General features: G+C 39.2%; 1 protein-coding gene across 1 annotated transcript in view; it reads right to left on the bottom strand.

The window, feature by feature from the left end:
* Positions 1 to 19,233, bottom strand: part of LOC114651983 (caspase-7-like) — a 64,113-nt gene extending 44,880 nt beyond the window's left edge. The window contains exons 1-2 of the mRNA XM_028802119.2: positions 19,100 to 19,233; positions 4,886 to 5,061 (exon numbers count right to left, since the gene is read on the bottom strand). Coding sequence (XP_028657952.1) covers positions 4,886 to 5,018 — 133 coding nt within the window. The 5' untranslated portion in view covers positions 5,019 to 5,061; positions 19,100 to 19,233. The remainder of the gene's footprint in view (positions 1 to 4,885; positions 5,062 to 19,099) is intronic.
* Between the last annotated feature and the right edge of the window lie 334 nt (positions 19,234 to 19,567).

Below are 19,567 nucleotides of genomic sequence, written 5' to 3'. Positions count from 1 at the left end.
GCACTGCTGAAAGACACGGTAGCACCTGGTCGTGCCACCAGATGTATCATCCTTGAATGAGGCTGGTCTTGCAGCCCAACAGGATGTATTGTAGTGTTGCTGGAGTTTGGCAGAGGAAGCATGTGGGTTCCTCTCTGTACCACTTTCTAACATTCTTGGGAGATGGCAAGATGTCATACATAGACTTGATGATAAAGCTCACTCTCAATGTCTCCATCTCCCACAGCTCTTTTCAGGAGATCTGCCTTTTCTCCAGTCCTTTCCATCTTATCCATTGCCCATGCCTTGCCTGAGCCATGGTGTTTGCACACCTTGCTGCTTCTTCCTGCTGATGTATCTCTTGAACCATGAGCCTGCATCTCTGTGACCAAGTAGTCTTGTTCCAGACTAGAGTACTAACACCAAGGCCAAGACTCCTCCTCCATTGCTGAACTTGGCCCACAAATATCCCTGTGCTTGAGCCCACCTTAGCCTGCTCTGCTTCCGTTGCTTCTGAGTCAATTTCCTCCTAGTGCATTCAACCAATAACCTTGCAATCACAATTACTGCTTCCCAAATACTGATAAATTGGGCATTTCAGTAGGTACCAACCAATAATGACTGATGGAACTGTTTAAAAAAGACAAGAATAAAAAAGAATTCCAAAACAGGAATACAGAGGTGGGATAATTGAAGTACAGAAAATATTTTTGTGTACAACTTTACTACTGTTGAACCACATTTTGTAGGCATGTGGAGAAATAGAAAAATATTTTAAAGGAAAGAACAAAATGTATTGGAAGGAATGGGAGCATAGTCCTTATCTGAAGCAATTCATCACTTTTGCTCTTTGTGACAATAGGAAGGTTAAAGGCTGCAATATTGTTAATAATTAATCCTTTCAAATGTGAATGCAACATTTATAAACAAAACATTAAACTATTTCAGCAAGTTTATTTTTTAAAAGGATGTTTCCTTTGTGAACAAACTGTAATATTCTTCACCACGATGTTTGTAATTGTGCTGACTGGGTTTAGTGGTGTTGTACATTTGCCTTAAGGAGAAAGTTAAAGCTTATTTACATGTTAAGAAGGGAAGAAGGTAAGAGACGCAACATTTCGGTGACACACCTGAGGAAGGCTATACAGTGAAAAAGTTGTGTTTCTTACCTTCCTTCCTATTCATCATTGAAAATAGCCTTTAACTTTCTGTTATGTTGATTCAACTGAAAGAAAAACAATGGAACTGATATAGCCAATCAGGCTCTTATCATAATTTTTTTTTTCTAATAATTATATAATCAATCCATTTAAATGATTTGCTCTATAAGTTGTACCTTCTGGTGAACATCAGCCATTTTGGGAACGACTGAAATGTTACTACCCAGCCTCAACCATACATACAATTTAAGTTCCATTATTCCAATTGGAGGCATGGCATTCATGGATTTCTGCAGCCTGGGAGTGTTGGAGGGTATTAGGATTGTAATTTGCTGGCTTGAAATGGACCAACCAGTATTGGATGAGATTTTTACTGTAACTGGCCTGTAAAGTGCTTTTCAAATCTGGCAACCCTTCTCACCAGCTAGGGGGCAGCCACCTTGCTAAGACACTTGTCTCTCTACTCCCTTCTGGCACACACTACAGAACTATTCACACTCACACAAACAGATCCAGAGACACATTCCATACAAAGGTCAAGAGGTTACTCAAGTAGTCATATATTTATATATTTATATATTTTATTAGTATACTGTACTAGGGGGGTGCGTCTCTCTAGCCACCTATGGCAGCCCAACCCCCCCTCGATAGCTTGCTTTGCTCGCTATTGGTCCATGGGTATGGTCAAAACTCTGGCACCGAGATTTATTTATAGTTATAGCAAACGCTTAAACTATTGGAAATTGTCATCCATGCAAGATGAATGGTAATGTACTTGAAGAAGTTTCACTAGAATCTAACTTAATATGCAGAAGGAATATGACTTCTCCTGCATGATCACCAGTCATGATTTTGTTGGTATTTGAATGTTTATGCAGTTTTACAATTTGTAAGCGTTTGTCATAACATAGGCTTTATTTTTAAACAGCTAACAAACAACTGAACTACTACTGTTCTTAGTGGAGCTGATGTATATAAGGTATTTTGTTTGATGTATGCACATTAAATTGGTTGTATTGACTTGAGAGTATTGTTGTATTCTCCTAAAGAAGATGAAAAAAGATACATAGGTGTATACTATATAATGTACGGTTTTGAAGAAAAATGAGCATTGCATGAAAACGTTTTCACTAATCTTTTTATATACAGAGAGTAGATATGTTGCATTCTGTGCATGATGTTGTATTCATTGTCTTTTTGTCTATTGTTAGTATTTTATTACTGTCTGTGAGAAGTATACAACTAAGAAATTTTGTGTAGTAGGGACATACAGTAATAATAAACTTGATATGAACTGAACTGAGCTCTTCTCTGCTGGTAACTGCAGGTAAGCTTGTCTGTTCTACTAAAGTGTTTGTAACTATTATGGCATAGACTGACTTCATTTTTAATTTTATTCTGTTGTTTTTTTTATGGATTACTTTGTGATTTATGTTATGGAATATGATTTTTTTTGTGTTCATCGTATGTGGATCCCAAGGAAATATGCTATGTTTCAGCCAGAGATGTTGCCCTGGTTCAAGTTTATATTTTATTTTTGCTGTTTGTTGTTTTTTGAATATTATGTTAATGGGTGGAAAAGTGGTAGAGCTGCTGTCTTGCAGAGTCTTCCCTCTGTGGAGCTTGCAAGTTCTCCCAGTGTCTGTGTGAGTTTCCTCCTAGTGCTCCAGTTTCCACTCACTGTTGAAAGACATGCAGGTTTGAAGAATTGGCAATGCTAAATTGGCCCTAGTGTGTGTATGTGTGTGTGGGTATGAGTGTATGTTTTCCCTGCAATGGACTGGCACCCTGTCCAGGGTTTGTTCCTGCCTTGCACCCTATGTTAGCTGGGATAATGTCCAGTGCCTCCTATAGCCCTGGTCTGGATTAAGCAGGTTAGAAAATGATATGACATATTATGTTTATGGACTCCTAATGTGTTATGTTTTTAATATTGTTTTGTGTAATAATTATTTTGAATGCATGTACTTTTCAAAGTATTTAGTTATTGGCCTTTATGTAGATGGTCAGGGGGCAGGGACCCCATGAGGTAGCAGCTAGAGAACCATCATCTGACAATGTTAAAATATGAAGCCCCAAACATGGCACATAAGGTGAGGCCTCTAAAATGCTCCACAAATGGCAGGCCATAACCTTCACAGGCCCACCCAGAAGAGGCCCACCTCAGACTAGCTTGACCCAGAAATGTATGCCTGAACAGGCTTCAAAATGGGCAACTGGCTGTGAAAGCCAGAAGTCTCAAATTATTCAAAATATACAAAAATGTCTTACAAGGGAGATAAAATTATGAAAACTTGTAAAATAATCCCAAACTGTAATCTTTTTAAATTGAGGTTGCATTTACAAATATAGAAGAAACAAAAGCATTCATAATAGCAAAGAAAAGATCTGCCTAAAAAGGCAATGTAAGATAAACAAATCCCAATTCATAATCCTAAAGCGAAAAATCAAAAACAGAGCAGAAACAATCAGAAAGTATACTACAATGCTCTTCTGATTTTAGTTTACACGGTGTCACACATGTGCAATTACGAGGGAGATGAGTGGACCAAGTGAAGGTAATTACTCTCCAGGCCAGGGGTGGCAGGGTGCACTAAACCTACCTCTGTTATCTCTGCAGGCCAAATACGGGAAAACCTGCCAGATTCACATCAACGACGTCATTTCAGTTCTGGCGCCCAGACTGACGTCACTTGCAGTTCTGGCACCTAGATGACATTACTTCCAGTTCCAGAACACAGACGACATCACTTTCGGTTTCGGCTTATAAAGCCGCCATCTTTTCAAAAACTAAATCAGTTCAGTCTTGGAACTCAAAGAGAGCACTGCTACATTCATTTGAATACCCATTTGCAGCCAGGGACAATATAAGGGTGGCTGCCCCAAACCTTTTTCGTGTGTTAAGACTCATTCCTTCACACCGGCTCTGGCCTGAAATAGCCAAAGTGAAGGCTTAGAAGAAGTGGTGTCTGGGTAGCCCCGCCTCTTGGGGCTCCACCCACAAAACACAAGGAATGGTAGCACAATTAACAGCAACAATACAGAATTGTGAACATAAGAGAAAAACATTCAAAAACATAAAATACACATAAATACGGGCCCTTACAATACAGCCTATATATTCTGGGCAGAGCAACAAGTTCCCCAGAATGGCATTTTAAAATGTGATTTTAAAAATATATAAAAAAGAGAATAACAAAAGAAACAAATAGTCAACCCTGAGCCAACAAAACCCAGTGCCAAATTCAAATCTCGAAAACACAGAGCCAGAAAAAAGATAAAAAAACAAGACCACAGTTGTTTTGGGCTGAAAGACACTAGTAGAGTTTCTTCTTCTGTTCGCAGCTTGCAAACGTAGTTACCCGTAAGCCAGGGTAGAATCAAAACTTACCTTAAAGCACACATTATTGAGATGTGGGAAGATGGCAGCACATATTGGCCACCCACAGTCCACAGATGTTTGTTCGCCTGGGCTTGGTGTGAACATGTGCCTAGTTGTGTCTTAGGCTGGGCTATCATCCTGTCCAGTGCTAGTTCCTGCCTTGTATATAGTGCTCCTGTGTTAGGATCCACCATTTTATGATTCTGTTTTGTTTAGATGGGTTAAGAAAATGCATAGCTGGATTTTGAAACTTGACAGACCACCATCCAGTTACAAAGACAGGTCTCCAAATGAGTAAATGTCCATATAAAGCACTAGCTTTAATAATGAGTCTGAATGTAACAACAATAAAAGGGCAGCTTACCTAGAAAATTCTCGTTGTTAATTATTACACATTTTCCAATTTTGCTGTAGTCCATATTGTAAGAATAAGACAAAACGTCTGCATTCAACTGGTCAGGTGTGGTTAGCTTCATTGAGTCTTTGTGTATTTCCATTGTTAGATAATCCCAGTGTTGTCAACAGGTGACTTGTTACCTACTATAAATAAGAAACAAATAGAATAAAAAAACAAATTATAAGAAGCCATAGATAAATACCATAGTTGATATTTGATGTGAAAAGAAAAAAGTCATTATTTCAAGTCCAACCTATGCTTCTTTGTCCTGGGACACTATATAGAAGGGCATTTCTCTGTTGGTCTCCACTAGCGTTTACTAGTGAAATTCACCAAAGCATTTTTCACATCAAATATGCTGTGTTCGCTGGTGACCTTGTTCATTGAATATTTTCCTAGAAATTCACCGTGAGGCCAGCTTAGAAGAACATTTTTGTTTTTAGTGCCACATGATGATTTGCGGCTCCAGCATGACTTCACAGAGCTGTAGCAGACATGTGCAGACTTTAATGCCTGCGTACCGTAAGTGTACTCCACATCACACATTTTACATTGATCTGCTCCATGCACATGTGATGTCCTGACCTGATCAGTACACCAGCTGGATTTGCACCCCTCATGCATTAAAAAAAAATAATCTTGCAGTATTTTCATTTTTAGAGTACATTAGCTGACCATAATGAGAATATTATGGAATTCATTGTATGTTGTATCTTCACTGCTGGATTAAGCACATTCTGCTCCTCACTATGTAGTGCACATCAGATGGTGGCAGGCACAGCCCACTGAGTATATAAGGCTGATCTCTTGCATCAAAAGCTGTCTGAGTGTGCTCAGATAGGGAAGTGTCAGTATGGAGAAGTGCACATTTTCAAATTCCAGTGGCCACACTCCACATCCATATAAGCGAATGGGCTGTGGGCCAAATCCATATGCAATTAGCCAATGCAGTGCAACACCTAGTTAAAGCAAACCTTAAAGGAGCTCCTCTCTGCCACTCCCAGAGTCAGAAAGCAGACGAGAGCCTGTGAAATAACTGGAAACAAAAAGGACGTGCCAGCTGCATCTGATCTATCCGTGCAGATGCTGTGCATTTTTTTCTTCCAACAAAAACATAGTAATAATAGGGTGTTGTACCGTTTTAAACACTATGAATGTAGTGAGAAGTCAAGCAAAATGACACCTTTTATTGGCTAACTAAAAAGATTACAATATGCAAGCTTTCATTTTGCCTGAGGAAGGGGCCTAAATTTCCATGAAAGCTAGCATATTGTAATCATTTTAGTTAGCCAATAAAAGGTGTCATTTTGCTTGACTTCTCACAATAAAAAACAGAAATGCATTGTAAATAGTAATAATTCTTAAATTATTATTTCACAGGGTTTGAGGTTTGTTATGACTTGATGCTGCATTGATCCCCTTTTCTTATAAGGAGCTTACACATGGTCACCTATTTTGTTTCTAGTTATTGTTCTGTCTGTGTCTTTTGTTGTTGAAGTCTGGTAGCACAGTGGTTAACACTCTAAGCTCAGGTCATATTTTCAGCCACAGTGATCAGTCCAGCATAGTTGGCAGATGCTTCTCCAGCTCTCAGGGACAATTAAAAAACTATTGCCCCATTAAAATCCACTCACAACTAGTTCAGTTATTCTTTCCCCACTGACGTCAATGCATTTAATTTCAGTGAAGTTCATGAACATTTCTGCAATTTCACCAAACTCACAGTAAAGTGAATTCTGTGGAGTTCACTCATCACTTGTCCCCACCAAAGCAGGAGCTTGAAATGAAACTTTTTGCAATTAGATTTTGATTACCATCTTCCACAGAAAATATATCTGACGTCACAACCACAGGGATTTAACTATAGCCATGCTGTTGTCTTTTACTTACCACCACTTTAGTGAAGGCAACTGTTAAAACTCAACCATATGGTAGTTTTAGTCTACCTGGTCCACTGTTCCTAATGTTTCACGCTGCCTATCAATGGGGATTTTACCATTACAGCCTCTTCTCTTAGGCTTTTCGGTTTCTGTTTTTTTTTTTAATTAATTAACATGTGGATTGGGATTCTGCATACAAGCTATGTCACAATACTTGATTTTTTTAATATGAACTACTGTAGCATCAGAGCTGCTTCTGTAATTTCCAGCTTAGATGGCTCAAGGCCTTGAATGTTTGTTCTTGGAACTGTTGAGTCTGGCTTAGTGAATACTTTTCTAATGAGGTTCAACTTTCGTTATTGTGTTACAGGCCTACACTTGCAAATTTAGTTCTCTTTCTCTGCTACCGTAATGTTACAGAATTCAGTTTTTGGGCCAACACTTTTGCCTTCAATACATAAATTACAAATGTTGCGTGTTTTATCCTGTCTTCTTCACACACAGCAATTGTAACCTTTTCCAGGATTGCTCCATTAGAGGTAAGGGAATAGAAATTCTCTTTCCTATCCAGTATCACACTTGGTGGCATCCTTCATGCTTTTCACTCACCATCTTGAAACCTAATTTCTTACAACCTTAACATCTTCTATTACACAGCATTTGTGATCCAACTTGTCTCATTACTTTAGCCCACTTGTGGTCAAAGTGATCTTTTACCAGTCTATTTTGCAAAGACAGCACAGTGATCTTATAGCAAGTTGTGCTCATTTTCCCATATAATCCTGCTCCTTTCAATTGTCATTATGTGCACCTGTACTGCCAGAGTGAATAAACTGAGAAACATGGAATAAGGATGGAGCAGAAGCTCAAATGTAAGTCTAAACACCAAGGCAAGGCTGTTAACCATGAATTAAAAATAAACTGTTGTCAAAAACAAAATGCTAAACAAACTCAAAGTCAAAAAGGGAATCACTAATGTTTTGAAGCCAGAAACACACTAAATCACTCAAAAACTCTGTTTTGTTTATCTGCGATCTTGGATGTTGATAGATTTGCAATGCTAGTTTATAAAGATGACTTCCAAGACCAAACACACCCTCCCGGGACAATGGGATAACCAAAATGGCAGTGCCCATAAACAAAAACAAATGTATTGCCGTAGAACCAAAAAAACAATGTAATAAAATACATTCAGAGCTTAACTGCAGGCTTGGTATCCTCAGTTTTGACCCACTACAATTCAAAATTATTAAAAAGAAATCCAGAATATTCTCAGAAAATAGTATTTGAAATTCCTGCATATAGCACTACTTGCTAAATATGCACAGGCTGGTGCTGCTGAGGCATGGCATACCCAAGCCCAGCCAACCCTCAGTACCGCTGCATCAATCCTTGTGTTTGCTTGGTACATTCATCTGAAATTGTCTTTATGCTTTTATATACATAACTCCTGAGCACCCATGGTTTTTGCTCATCCACAAAGGGTCCTGGAACATATACTCATGGACCGACCTGTATACTTAAACCTGTAAGGCAGGCCAACCTGTATACTTAATTCCAACATTTATGTGTCTAAAATAATCAAATAAGATGAGTCTCTTGACATTCTAAATACCCAAACATGCAAAGAGGAATTCCAAAAAAAATGTACTAAATACGTAATAAACCATAACAGCACCTAACTGTGCAACCATTTCGAAACACTTATTCAGTTCATCACTAAATTCTTGACTTGCGTTATTTTTCTTAGCTTTGACCACATCTCTCAGATGCTTTTCCCCACTGCTCCTGGCCTCATAGTTATGTTGCTTGTCAATAATTAATATACAAAAATCATGTGATGAAAAGAAATTAGAATTTTGAATAAGAGCACTCTTTTGTGTGCCCTGGCATTGTATTTTCAGCTTTTTTAAATGAACTTACATTTTTTGTTGTAGTGTTTTCAAATTTGGACACTAAATCCCGATGTCACTCCTTTCAGCAAGCGTATTATGAGACTAAGATTAAAGGACTCCCTGGGTGCCTTGTCTGTTGTATCAGTGTATGCACCGACTGCAGTGAGTGATGTCTCGGTGAGGCAGACATTTTATTTGCAACTTCACTCAGTGGTTGATGGGTGTCCGCGAGGTGACACTCCTCTGGTCATGGGTGATTTAAATACGAGCACTGGCACTGACAGGGGTGGCTATGAGGATTGTGTCAGTGGTGACTGGCGACTGTGGTGAAAGTGGCTTCATGTTCCTTGACTTTGCAAAAGGTCAGGGGCTGCGGAATCACTGGATCCTGGTTCCAGTGTTCTGAGCCACATTGCTGGACTTGGTACTATGATACTGGTGGTGCAGTGAAGAAGATCGATCACATCCTTGTGGGCAGATGCTGGAGGTTCTTACAAAACTGCAGGGTCTATAGAAGTGCCTAGTTTGTGAATTGTGACTACAGACTTGTTGTTACTACTCTGAAGATCCAGCTTAATAATAATAATTCATTATATTTATATAGCGCTTTTCTCAGTACTCAAAGCGCTATCCACACAGGAAGGAACCGAACCCACAATCTTCCACAGTCTCCTTACTGCAAAGCAGCAGCACTACCACTGCGCCACCTGTAGGCTACCACCTACTAGGAGAATAAGACTGGACCTGGCCAGGCACCAATATCAGGCTGTTTCTGACAAGTTTATATACGGTTTGTGTGAGGAACTTACAGACTTGGGTGCAACTGTTGATCCTAATGTGATGCAGGAAACCTTCCGTGACAAGACCCTGAAGGTTGTTGAGGGTTGTGTTGGTGTTACCAGTGTTCCCAGAAGGAGGTGTTTCATCTCACAGGGCACCCTGAATATCATCAAGAGGAGTCACAGCGCACAGTTTGATGGCAACTCCGGTCTGTACCGGGAACTGAGAAGGATGGCTGGGAGGGCTCTGAGGGCAGACAATGAGGTGTTTGTTAGAGGAATCTGTGAACAAGTGACACATCATCTATGGTCTAGTGATGCACATTCTGTCTACAGAGGAACTGAAGCATTACACACATCCGAACATGTTTCTTCGGAGAGTCTGAGTCAGAGCAGGTGATGGACCAATCCTTACAGATGATGCTGCAATTGTGACCCAATGGGCTAGCTACTTTGAGCAGCTGTTTAAAGCTGATCCTCTGGCTAGGACATTGGACATCTCTGGGTCCATGGTTCTTAAGGCTGATCCTCCAATTAGCTGTGAACCACCCAATCTCACTGAGATTGCACAGGTGTTGAATCAGCTGCGGGTAGGGCATGCTGCAGGGATCTGTGGTATCCAGGGTGAATTTCTCCAGGCTGATGGTAAGGCTGTCCTCCTTGCATTGCAGGCAATCTTTGCTTCCATTTAGGAGATGGGCATCATCCCAACTGACTGGAAAACGAGACTTGTCGTACATATCTAGAAAGGGAAGGGTGATCTTCTGGATTGCAGCAGCTACAGGGGGATAACACTGCTCTTGGTGCTGGGTAAGGTCTTAGCTAGGGTAATCCTCAATAGGATCCGTGATCACTTGCTCACCTACCAGTGAGCGGAGCAGTCTGGTTTTACACCTAAGAAGTCTACCATCGACTGCATCCTGGCACTGAGGGTTCTCATGGAGCACAAACACGAGTATAGGCAGAGTTTCTTTACAGCCTTTGTCAATTTTCGCAAAGCGTTTGACTTAGTTGAACGAGCTGCTCTGTGGGACATCCTGAGACTTTGCTGGATCCCCCCAAAGTTGATAGATATCATGGCCAGCCTGTACAGTGGTACTGTAACTGCTGCGCAGAGTGGAGGCAGAACTTCTGCATTTTTCCCAGTTGATTCTGGGGTTCATCAGGGGTGTGTTCTTGCTCCTACTCTGTTCAATGCTTGCATGGACTACGTGTTGGACAGGTTCATGGGGTCCAGCAGCTGTGGAGCATCTGTTGGTTAGGAAAGATTCACTGATTTGACTTTGCCAGCTGTGCTATGTTCTTCTCTTAGTCAATGGAGGCTGTGATTGGGCTCTTCAGAGACTGAGTAAGGAGTCTGAATGTCCAGGTTTGTGAGTGGCCTGGATAAAAACCAAGATCCAGGCCTTTAATGACCACTTGGGCACAGCCATCAGCAGTTTGTCTGTCTGCAGAGAGAATGTCGACCTTATCAAGAAGTTTACTTACCTAGGCAGAGACATTCATGTCTCTGGTAACTCTTCCTATGAAGTCAGTAGACAGATTGGGAGAGCATGGGGGTCATGAAGTTGCCGGAAAGTGGTGTGTGGTGCTTGCAATATCTTGGTGCAAGTCTTTAGAGTCCTGGTGCTTCCTGTCAACGTGGTTGCAAGACCTGGATGCAATCCAGTGACCTGAGACGAAGACTGGACTCTGTTGGTACTGTGTCTCTTAGGAGAATCATTGGGTGCCACTGGTTTGACTTTGTTGCTCACAGAGTCCCAATGAGGCACATTACCTGTATTGTGGGGTAGTGTCAGTTACAGCACTATGGCCATCTTGTGCAATTCCCAGAAGGTGATCTGGCTCACAGGATCCTTGTTGTTGAGGATCCAAGTGGCTAGACCAAGCCAAGGAGATGCCCATGTAACACCTGGCTGCAGCAACTAGATGGTAATTTTCAGGGAATGGGACTAGATCATGTGTCTGCCTGCAGAGTTGACAACCAGGATCTCAAGCTGTTTCGTTGTGTAGTGGGTGCACTGCATGCGCTGTATCAGTGCATTTTGACCTGGATTTTGTATTTTTTCAGATTTTTGGTCTGTAATTTACATCTTGTGTTTCTGATTCCTGTTAATATTATTATTTGACTGTGGTTTGACATCCTGTCTGTTCCTGGTCGTTCCTGTTGCTCTAGCTCCTAATTTCTGCTGTCTCATGGCTATTGTGTTTTCCTTACTTGTTTAGTCATTTTTCTCTTGAACCTGTATCCCATGTAGCTCTTTTGGCTTTATCAACTGTCAGTGTTACCTACAACACTGCCTGGTAGAAAGGATCTCGGGGAGTGTCCCACAAGTGGTGTAGCTGCTTGGTGTGGTATAAAAGGTGAGTGAGGGTAGAACCAGCAGTGTTCTTTAATAAGGCAGAAATGTCTGGAAGGACATAAACAAACAAAAGGTTTCAAAACTCTTCAGTTTTAATGCTTCAAAAATTAAACAACAGATAGCTTTCAAAAATTAAGTAAAACCAAAGACTGCCAGTAAAGTTTTGAACTGTATTTTTGAATGATCTTCACAAAAATTTGGATGATCTTTGGTCTAAAACAGATGCAGGATTCTAGGTGCTGCCATGTTTTCTAGTGTGTCCGCGATGATGTTACCAAGTACAATGTGATAGTATCACCGTGACGTAAAGCATCAAGACATACAAAAATGGCAATGTCCACAAGACAAAACTAAGGGACAAAACTAAGAATAATGGTTTAAAAATCAAAAAACTCCAAAAACACCAGCAAAATGAACTAAAATCTTGGCAGTCACAAGGTTTTGTGCTCTCTGAATTCTGGCAAACACCTGTAAGTGCTAGGCAGGATTATCCGGCATCCCAGCCAGGGAAAAGGAGGACATTTGCCAAAAAGGGAAGCCAGAAAAATGACAGCGATGGACTGGCCTTCCGTCCAGGAATGGTGTGGGACCCCTTCCCAGACAGAACAAACAAAGGAGCAGTGGGGAAGGTTCCTATTTCAGAATACGTTTATCCCCCATCTACTATATGGCAGCATCCCAGGAACTCTTAATCATGTGGACATCTGCAGGGCATAATGTGAGTTGTAGTGGTGGGAGTCAGATTCATGATCCCTGTTTTTGAGGCTTCTGCTTGACCTGGAAGTGCTTCTATTGGGCTATGCCCTGCACCAGAAGTACTACAGAAGCCATCTAGCATCCTCCAGTTGAGTCAGAGTCTGGAAGAAGGAAGGCAACACTCCCTGGAAGGAGGTGGACAGAGAAAGAAGAGAAGGAAGATTTTGGTTGAAATTGTGCTTCTACAACCATTGGAGAAACCTTTGTGAGGTATTTCTCTCTATTATAAAAAAAAATCCTGGGAGGAAGAGACTAGGGAGACAAGACATGATCTTCACGGAAGACACTTAAAAGACCCGCGAGACAAAAGAGATTGGCCACAGAGCATCTCGCAGGGACCTTAAACATGAGACTTGGTGCCAAGAGATTGACCCAGGACTGTCTTGCGGGGACGTAGAACATGAGATTCTTGCAAGACACACCCTACTCATAACCAATATCAAACAAGACCATGGGCAGCAAAACACACAGTCATGTAAAGGCTTTTAGCAAACACAGATCCTGCGCTCTCGGCGCATATAAAGCATATAAGGACAATATGTTATAGAGGAAACGTCAACGAATAATCGAAGAAGAAAGAGCAGCACGGAGAAAAGAGACCCAAAAGCGTTGGAGAAAAAAAAATGCAAAAAACAAAAAGAATAATCTATGTGCAAATTCAGAAATTAAGGAAAATAATAATCAGCCTGGAACAAGTGGAATTGAAAAAAAGCAGGTCTAGTCGGGCTCAGAAATAAAAGACAAGGTAGAACTTCATAAAGACATTCAAAAACATTGGCACGATACACATGCAGAGCAGGTTAGAGATTATGAAAGCAGGAAAATTCGAAAGTATAAAAAAAAGATAGGAAAGATCACAGTAGCACAAACAAACGGAAATTATTACTCGAAAAAAGGGAAAATAATCACCATGGACCAGGTGTAATTAAAAAAAAAACAGGACAAAGCAAGGTCAGAAATAAAAGACAAAGAGTAGAAAAATATAAAGAGGTTAAAAAACAAGGGGGGCAAACACATGCAGAGCAGGTTAGAGATAATGAAAACAGTGGAATTCAAAAGACTCAAAAAAAAACGTAGGCGCGATACACATGCAGAGCAAGATACAGAATATGAAAGCAGAAAACAAGAAAAGTGTCAAAAGAAAGAAAGTAAAGATCGCATTAGCGCAAACAAAGAGAAATTATTACTCGGAGAAATAACGGAAAGGCGAATAGAGATCGAATATATGGACATAGGTGATATGTCAGAAGTATGTAAATATTGTAAGGCTTTGAAGTTTAAGTCAGAGACTTGTAAATCGTCTATTTTGTGTTGCCATCAGGGTAAAGCAGTGTTTATACACAATGAGGAGGCATATCCAAGAGAATTAAAAGATTGGATTTTTGGGTAATGTGAAATCCACAAACACTACAGGCAAAATATCCGAGTCTACAATAATCTTTTCGCATTCACATCATTCAATGCTCAAAACGTAGATTTACACAAGAATGGACAATACGCAATGAGTACCTGTGGTCCAGCAACAGTTAAAGTTAATTTCGAAGAAACCACAATTTGGTCAGGTGTATATTTATGATCACGGAGAAGAGATGCAACATAGAATCGAAAGAGTTAAACAATTGGACATATTAGAAATTATACAGCCAATAATGGATACAAATCCATACGTCCAAAAGTATTGCACTTTACACAAAATTTATCTGCAAAACACGGACAAAGACGTTTTCTTGGATTTCTATATAAATCAGAAAGACCACGCATGCATATATAATAAACCAACATGTGATTAATTTTTAGCGATAATGGTTTTGAAAGACAGAAATATCAAAAACAGTGTAGATATTCGTGTTTATCCAAAAGCAAAACATGAATCTACATTTCTGTCTAATAATTCACCACATTCCGATCCATTACTCTTTCCTTTGCTTTTCCCAGATGGAGAAACAGGATGGTCATACAATATGAATCACACGAATTCAGAAAAACGAATAACACATAATACACACAATATTTCGGGGCAAAATTAGCGATACGTTCTAATGTATTTAACCCACTTCTGTCATCTCAGAACATTACATTATTAATGCGTCTCTAAAAGTCGAAGCTAATCGTCTCTTCTTTATTAAATCGAATCAAGCAAAACTTAGAATGGAACATAAGCAAGATCTCATTGATCACGTTCAAAATTCAAATATCAATAGTTCAGACAAATTCAAAATAGGTAAAGCAGTAATATCTTCATCATATCAAGGTAGTCCAAGAGCATTGCAACAATTATATCACGATGCAATGGCAATATCCAGAACTGTTGGTTGGCTAGATTTATTTATTACAATGATGTGCAATCCACAATGGCCAGAAATCCGGAGATTCTTGAAAACAATGCCATCTGATACATCAGCTCAGGATATTTCGACTTTTGTAAGTAGATTGTTTTATCAGAAAGTCTTCATTTTATTGAAAGAACTCGAAACGGTGTTCAGTCAAATCCGAGTATACATTTACACGATGAAATTTCAAAAACGGGGTTTACCGTACATGCATTTATTGATTACTTTGCAAAAAAAATTATTAACTGCTGATGATGTAGATTGTTTTTTCTGTGCTGAAATTCCAAACAGAGAAACCTAACCTGAATTATGGTACAAAGTCATTAAACACATGTCTCACGGACCTCATTTAAAAGATTCAGCATGTTGGGACTCGAAAGAAAGAAAGTGTTTAAAAAAATTTCCAAAAGTTTTCATTCAAACAATAGATATAACTAAGGCTGGCTTTCCAGATTATCGCCGAAGAGATAATCGTCACGAACAACACATTTGTCACGGAAAGAAAGATGGAAAAATTGTGACGCCCTGCCCGGGATTTGTTTCCTGTCTTGCACCCTGTGTTGGCTGGGATTGGCTCCAGCAGAACCCCGTGGCCCTGTGGTTAGGATATAGCGGATTGGATAATAGATGGATGGATGGATAATTCAATGATGGTACCATATAACCCATATTTGAGAAAAAGATTTGATTGTCATCTTAATGTCGACTATTAAAAGTGTGTATCTGGAAAACCAAACACGGGGGTTGGCGAGCGAAGTGAGCAGGGGGCAAAGCCCCCTAGTTTATAATAAAAATGTCCCTTTTGAACCCAAGATTGTATTTGTGTAGGTTGTGTCCAGGATTTGAGGCTTGGTTCAGCCCCCTATCAGCCACATACCACTTTTATTTACCAATTTTGGCCTAACTTATTTGTGGCCTATTTTTTATTTTAGTAATTAAAGGTATTTTATTAAACCAGAAGTTTCTTTAAGTAAATTAAGTTAATAGTTGTATTAGGAAGTATTTGACTCTGAGGATTATTGCCATCTTTTCTTTTATAATTATAGGTGTGCTCGTAGGCCATTTTATCTTATTTGAATAACTAACCAAAAAAAAAAAACATTGGTAGATGGCTAAACTGGTGTTGTCTGAGAGGGTAACTGGGTCTATGATTTTTTTCATTTAAACAAACTGGGCAAAATTATATTTAGACGAACACTTCATTGCAAATAGTATCCTATAAATAACACATAATAAATGTAAAAGGTGACTGTTTATAACAATTAATTACAAATGTCAAATTGTGGACAGTGATATCAACAACAAAGAGGCAAAAGGCATCAAGTAAGCAAAAGTACTGGAGTGATTATATTTGAGAATTTAACGACAGCTTTTTTGAAACAGTTCTGAAAAATAACCTCATTCAAGTTTTTTGGCTCACCTTCATCCATTTGGCTTGTAACCATAGTGAGTCCAAACTGAAGATGTTACATTGACTTTAGAATAATAAACATATTTAGTGTTGCTCCTTTTCATTACTCTTACCAAAGGTCTATTTTCTCCAAGGCAGTTGTGCTAAAAACACATAAACTGCAACTAAGGGCAGAAACTGGCCAGTTATCGCTCATAAGAATGTTTTTGAATGAAATTGAATTTTGGAGCTTTGCAAAGTTTCCATATAGTTGGCCCCGATTGTTCCATCCAGCTAGTGTTGCTGATGGCCATTATTGTTCAGTGTTGCAGTGTTTATTACAAGTGTATTATTTCTACTCCTGTTAATTTTTGAAATACAAATTAATCATTTCCACTGCTTGACTACATTGTATTCATTTAAAATATTTTGCCATTCAAAAAAAAGCTGGTAATTTAAATTGTACTTAAATAAGGAACATATCACTCATTATCTCAAACCATTTCAAATGACTTTGCATCTAACAGGTCTGCAATACTCAGAGCTCAGCCCATTATTGTCTTATTGACAGGTATCAATAAATCTCTGTATTATTTTTTCACACAGTACCAGGTGGTGTTGGATAATTTTGTTAATTTGAAATAGTAAATTAAATATATTAAAACAAGCATTATTAGTTTACTCAGGGTCCTTTATCTAATATTAGGCTTTATTGATGACCTGAAAATATTCAGTGAAAAAATTTGTAATAATACAAGAGATCAGTGGGCCATTGCCTTTCCATGATATTTGCATCACAACCTCCTATTCACATCTTCTCATTACTTTTGAAACCATGTCACTTCAATCTTTGTTCTCTCCTATATGAGTGCCTTCATTGTGGTTTCCATGAAGGTCAGGGATCTCTTTCTTCAATCAGTTTACAATTTATGTTATGTGAAGAATTACTTAAGACCACTAAAGAGGTAACAATTTTATAGTTGCTTTTATTTAATGCTTAATTCTTTTGCATACTGTCCCTTTCATTTTGTGATCAACTCACAATATGCGGATGTCAGGATTTGCTAAGCTATCTAGATTTATTATTCATTTCTGCTTCTGGATAGGATTCATGGGTCTGCACAGTCCTGGTACACATTTGCTGGCGCAGGGCTCTAATGCATCAGCAGAAAATTGTATGTCCTGGGTATTTCTGCTTAAGGGGTGAAATGTATGTTGTCATGTCATGTCTCTGTTTAGCCTGTTAGACTTTGTGTGTCTGTGATTTGCTGAAGAAATAAATTCTACATTCATTTTGCATTAAGGATCCTTTCCAATAAATTGATTTTTCTTTGATGATATCACAGTATACATTTGTAACTATATTTGTCATCCCAAGTTTTAGGCGTATTTTCTTTTTCTACTTTTTTTATTAATGAGAAACTTTGTATTGATTTCTTAAAAGACAGCATGTTCCTTTACACAGATTTTGTTTCCCTTCACATGAATGATGCAGTACAAATTGACCTTTATAATTAATCATAAAAAATTAATTCAATGGATTATCTTTTTTAGGCCGCTCTTTTCATTTAGCTTCCACGTTAGTAGAAGCTGTAATGGACGGCACGACAGTCCTACTGGGACAGTGATCCCTACCCAGCCTGCAGTGGAATGGCCGGGGGAGACAACAGAATATGAATATTTTCTCCCCTGATATGCTACATGACAGTGTCCCCGGGCTTCAGTAACCTGCAGGTTAACCACAGGGCACACTGGGAATTGGAGTCCTGGAGTGCAGCCCTGCTGGGTTCCTCAGGTGGTGCCAAGAGGCACTGCAGGGTTGTATAATCCCTAATTTGTCAGACTTCTGTCTGACTTGGAAAAACTTCCTACTGGCAAAGCTCTGACACCGAGAAAACTCTGCCTCATCCAAACAAGTTGGAATTAGGTAGACGAGAACAAAGCTTGCCTAAGAGAAGAGAAGAGAAGAGAAGAGTGTTTGTTGATTTGTTATAAGGAAGCCTTTTTTACAATGAGACTTGTTTTGCTGTGGTTGCATCTGGGGTTAGGGCTATGTCACAAAACATTTGAATTTTGTAACTCTTAACACATATTATTATTTTCTAAACTTGCAGGCACATTGGTCACAGACAGGATGTCAGTCCATCATAGAGTATGCTCATACATGGCTTGCCTCCCTCCCTTCCTCCCTCCCTCACTCACTCACCAATTTAAAATAACCAGTTAAACATTGGGCCAAGGGAGGTAGACCACTCACTCACCAATTTAAAATAACCAGTTAAACATTGGGCCAAGGGAGGTAGACCACAGTTTATGAAGAAAAGTCCGTACAGACACATTTAGCATGGATATACTCCATACAATAAATACCTGAGCCAGGATTCAAGTTCATTCTAGTCCAAATATGTGTTCAGCCAAGTCATAAGCACTAGATGCACCCTATACAGTATCTCAACTATAAGGTTTTCCAAACTACAGCTTATAAAGATTTCACTGGACTATAAAATAATTTATTTTTGGAAATGTTATCCAAATTGTTATTTACATGATAATACAAGTACAGCATATTTTCCATTCACAAATTATAAACACATTTCTACACATGAGTAAAACAATCTTCCTTGTTCATTAACACTTACTGCATTAACTCTGATATGACAGTCTCGTTATTACTTAACTTTTTTATCTAGGATTATTATATTTCACAGAATTGTCGAACTTGTCTAAATCAGATCTTCACAGTATTACAAGAGTTACAAGAGAAAAAGAACAAGTAATCCCAACTTACAGACACTGTGCTTGGCAGTTGGAGTCAGCCTAGGGCTTGCTGTGTTCTGTCTGAGTGCCTCCTGTGTATATCCCTTACTTTCGTTTTCCCAAGCCTCTCTTGAAAGGATTATGCAAATAAAGGTAAATGATTAACAGGAATTTTTTTCTTTTTTGTTCTTTATTATTTCGCCTTATACAATTTCTTGTATTAGGAATTTGTTAGTTTTCGCATACCCATTGGGGTCAGAGCACAGGGTAAACCATTGTACAGCACCCCTGGATCTCTTTTAGCAGTGACAAGGATCTGAACCGGCAACCTTCTGGATACCAGCACAGATCCTTAGCCTCAGAGCCACCACTCCACCCATGTGTAATGTGTAATGATTTCAAGTATTAGATAAATGGTCATTTAGTGCAGCTGTATCACTATAACATATAACTGAACATGGAATGTTCAGTAGCCTGAGTAAGCATTGTGGCACGCTGT

Source organism: Erpetoichthys calabaricus, chromosome 5 (genome assembly GCF_900747795.2).
Source record: "Erpetoichthys calabaricus chromosome 5, fErpCal1.3, whole genome shotgun sequence".
Lineage (NCBI taxonomy): Eukaryota > Metazoa > Chordata > Cladistia > Polypteriformes > Polypteridae > Erpetoichthys > Erpetoichthys calabaricus.
Note: the sequence above shows the minus strand (reverse complement) of the source record. Positions and strands in the feature narration are given on the sequence as shown.